Source organism: Thamnophis elegans, chromosome 3 (assembly GCF_009769535.1).
Source record: "Thamnophis elegans isolate rThaEle1 chromosome 3, rThaEle1.pri, whole genome shotgun sequence".
Classification (NCBI taxonomy): Eukaryota; Metazoa; Chordata; class Lepidosauria; order Squamata; family Colubridae; genus Thamnophis; species Thamnophis elegans.
Window position 1 is genome coordinate 130,409,816 of NC_045543.1, and position 2,469 is coordinate 130,412,284.

General features: G+C 53.7%; 1 protein-coding gene across 1 annotated transcript; it reads right to left on the reverse strand.

Annotated features, from left to right (window-relative positions):
* Positions 1-227: 227 nt before the first annotated feature.
* Positions 228-1,580, reverse strand: RXFP3 (relaxin family peptide receptor 3). Its single transcript, XM_032213897.1, has one exon. The coding sequence runs from the start codon at positions 1,578-1,580 to the stop codon at positions 228-230; it is 1,353 nt and encodes a 450-aa protein (XP_032069788.1).
* Between the last annotated feature and the right edge of the window lie 889 nt (positions 1,581-2,469).

Consider the following 2,469-nt stretch of genomic DNA (forward strand, 5'->3'; position numbering starts at 1 on the left):
CCCATACATTTCCCCACGCTGCCACATTGCTTCCCTGAGTGCTAGAATACACCTTCCTCATTTTCTTCCATGCTGATAAACACCCAACCAGCAAGAAGCCTGGCTCTTCAGACATGGAACCCCTCCCCCATCCCACAACAAGGCAGTGCTCCGACACCGGGAAACACATGGACTGATTCAGAGAACCTCCAGCAATTTCTTTCTTCCTCGATGCCAGTCCCTCAGACTCAACAACGCAGCTCAGTGGAGGCGATGGATGGAAAGATATTAGAGCAGCTACTGTACATCACTACCCCAGGGGGATAGCAGGTGGCATCAGGAACATCTCCTGCTCTAGCAGCAGGAGGAGGAGCAGCAGCAGAACTGCTCGCGGGTTGGATGGTCATTAGGTTCTTGAGTGCCTGCTCTTCCTGCTCAGGCTTGGTGGTGGCAGTGAATGGGTGCATGGTGGTGGTGGAGGGGGAAGCAATCCTCCACAGCAGCTTCTTGAGGGCTTTACGGAATTCCCTGCGCATGAGGCAGTAGAAGATGGGGTTGAGGCAGCTGTTGGAATGCGCCAGGCAGACGGTGATGGGGAAGAGGTATGCCTGAGAGAGAAAGTAGGCATGGCTGAAGTGCAGAAGGTTCAGCTTGATGAGGACACCCCAGGTGGTGAGTGCCTGGTTGGGCAGCCAGCAAAGGAAGAAGGACAGTACCACAATGGTCACTGACTTGGTCACCTTGGATCGGCGCTTCGTGCTTGGCCCACAGGAACCGGCACCCACATGTCTGTCACTGATGAAGCGTACCAGCAAAAGGTAGCAAAGGGTGATGATGGTCAAAGGCAACAGAAAGCCCAGCAGAACCTTCTGGGCATGGTAGAGCCCCAACCAGAATGGAGTGTTGTTGCCTTGGCTATCAGGTATCTTGACCAGACAGAATTCCTCGCCGAAGATAGTGGAGGTGGTGGAGAAGATGCCATTGGGCAGAGAAGCCAGAATGGCTAGGATCCATATGAGGGCACACAACCACTTGGCTGAGGAGCAGCCATCCAAGAGCCCTCCTTGCCTTCTGCTTTTCAGGGCAGAGGCCACCGCATGGTAGCGGGCAATGCTCATGGCAGTGAGGAAGAAGACGCTGGCGTACATGTTCATGGCCGTCACGTAGGAAAGCATCTTGCACATGACTTTGCCAAAGAGCCAGGTGAAATCCAGCGCATTCTCCACTGCCCAGAAGGGCAAAGTCAGGACAAATTGGAAGTCTGTCACTGCCAAACAGGTCACAAAGAGATTGATGGAAGACTTTTTCCATTTGCTTTTCATCAGGTAGAGCACCAGCACGTTGCCAACCAGACCGAGGGCGCACACCACCGAGTAGATGATGGAGATGAAGATCCGTAGGAGGATAGAACTGCTTCCCTGCAGTCCATCTGCTCTCTCTAGGTTGAGGAAGCTCCTCCAGAACTCTTGCAGGGACTCGTTGGTGCCGTTGCTTAACAGTCTCTCTTCTAGCTGGCTGGGGAAAGGGTTGAGTTCTCCCTCTTCTGCTTCCTTTACGCGATCCGCAAGCGAGCAGTAACTGTATTCACACAGGGCATCCATCCCATGGCCGAGGGGGAAATGCTTGGGTCTTCTCAGCTCCGCGTAACAAGATGCCTCTGTGAGATCCCCCCACCCAAAAGTCTCTCTTTCCAGAGGTCCCCAATCCAAGGAAACACTCCCTTCGGCCGGCCAGCTGGAGACCCCCACCCAGGCTGCGAAATCTTGGGCAAGGGAATTGGGGAAGAAAAGGTACGGAGCGCAGAGACGGTCACAGCTGACCTGCGAAGGAGAGAAGACAGCGCAAGCAGCCCGACACCCAGGGCAAGCAGCCGGACGATCCAAAGGCAGGGAACCAGAGACTTCGGGGGGAGCTCCAAGGAAAGTCACTCACTGTTGGAGTAGATGTAGTGGCGGAGCCTTCCAGAGCACTCCTGCGTGCATCTAACTCTAAGCCAGGTTGAAGTTGAGCGCGGGTCTTCCGGCCGCCTCCCGAACAGCCGCGTTTCTTGACCCTTCTGTCCAACCTGCAACTACGGCTCAAGACAAATCCTGCCTCCCTGCTCCCGTGCAGGCGGTTCTATTGCGTATCTGACTCCGCGGGTCTGCTTTTTAAGGTGCGCGCGCAACAACGCGCTCCTGGTGCTCTCCAAGGTGCTGCAACGCCCGCCGCCCCCTCCCCGCTATTCTTCTTACAACCAAATGACCTGCCACCGAGATAGATATCTCTTTTAATCTAAACTTCCAAAGGTTTCACCGTGTCTTAACTGGGTAAAAACTCTTTTGAACTGTTTCGTATTGTTTTTTGTACTTCTCTTCCCTTCGTCCCGCGACTGCTATCCCCCTTTCCTATGTACGTGAAATGTGCTTTTTTGAAATGTATACATTCATCACGAAGTCACCCGCATTATTTTTCAAGAAAGGACACAGACATGCTTTAACATAGTTGGCT

Bases quoted from the DNA above. Each gene is read 5' to 3' on its own strand.
- RXFP3 (XM_032213897.1), bottom strand. From the start codon at position 1,580: ATGGATGCCCTGTGTGAATACAGTTACTGCTCGCTTGCGGATCGCGTA.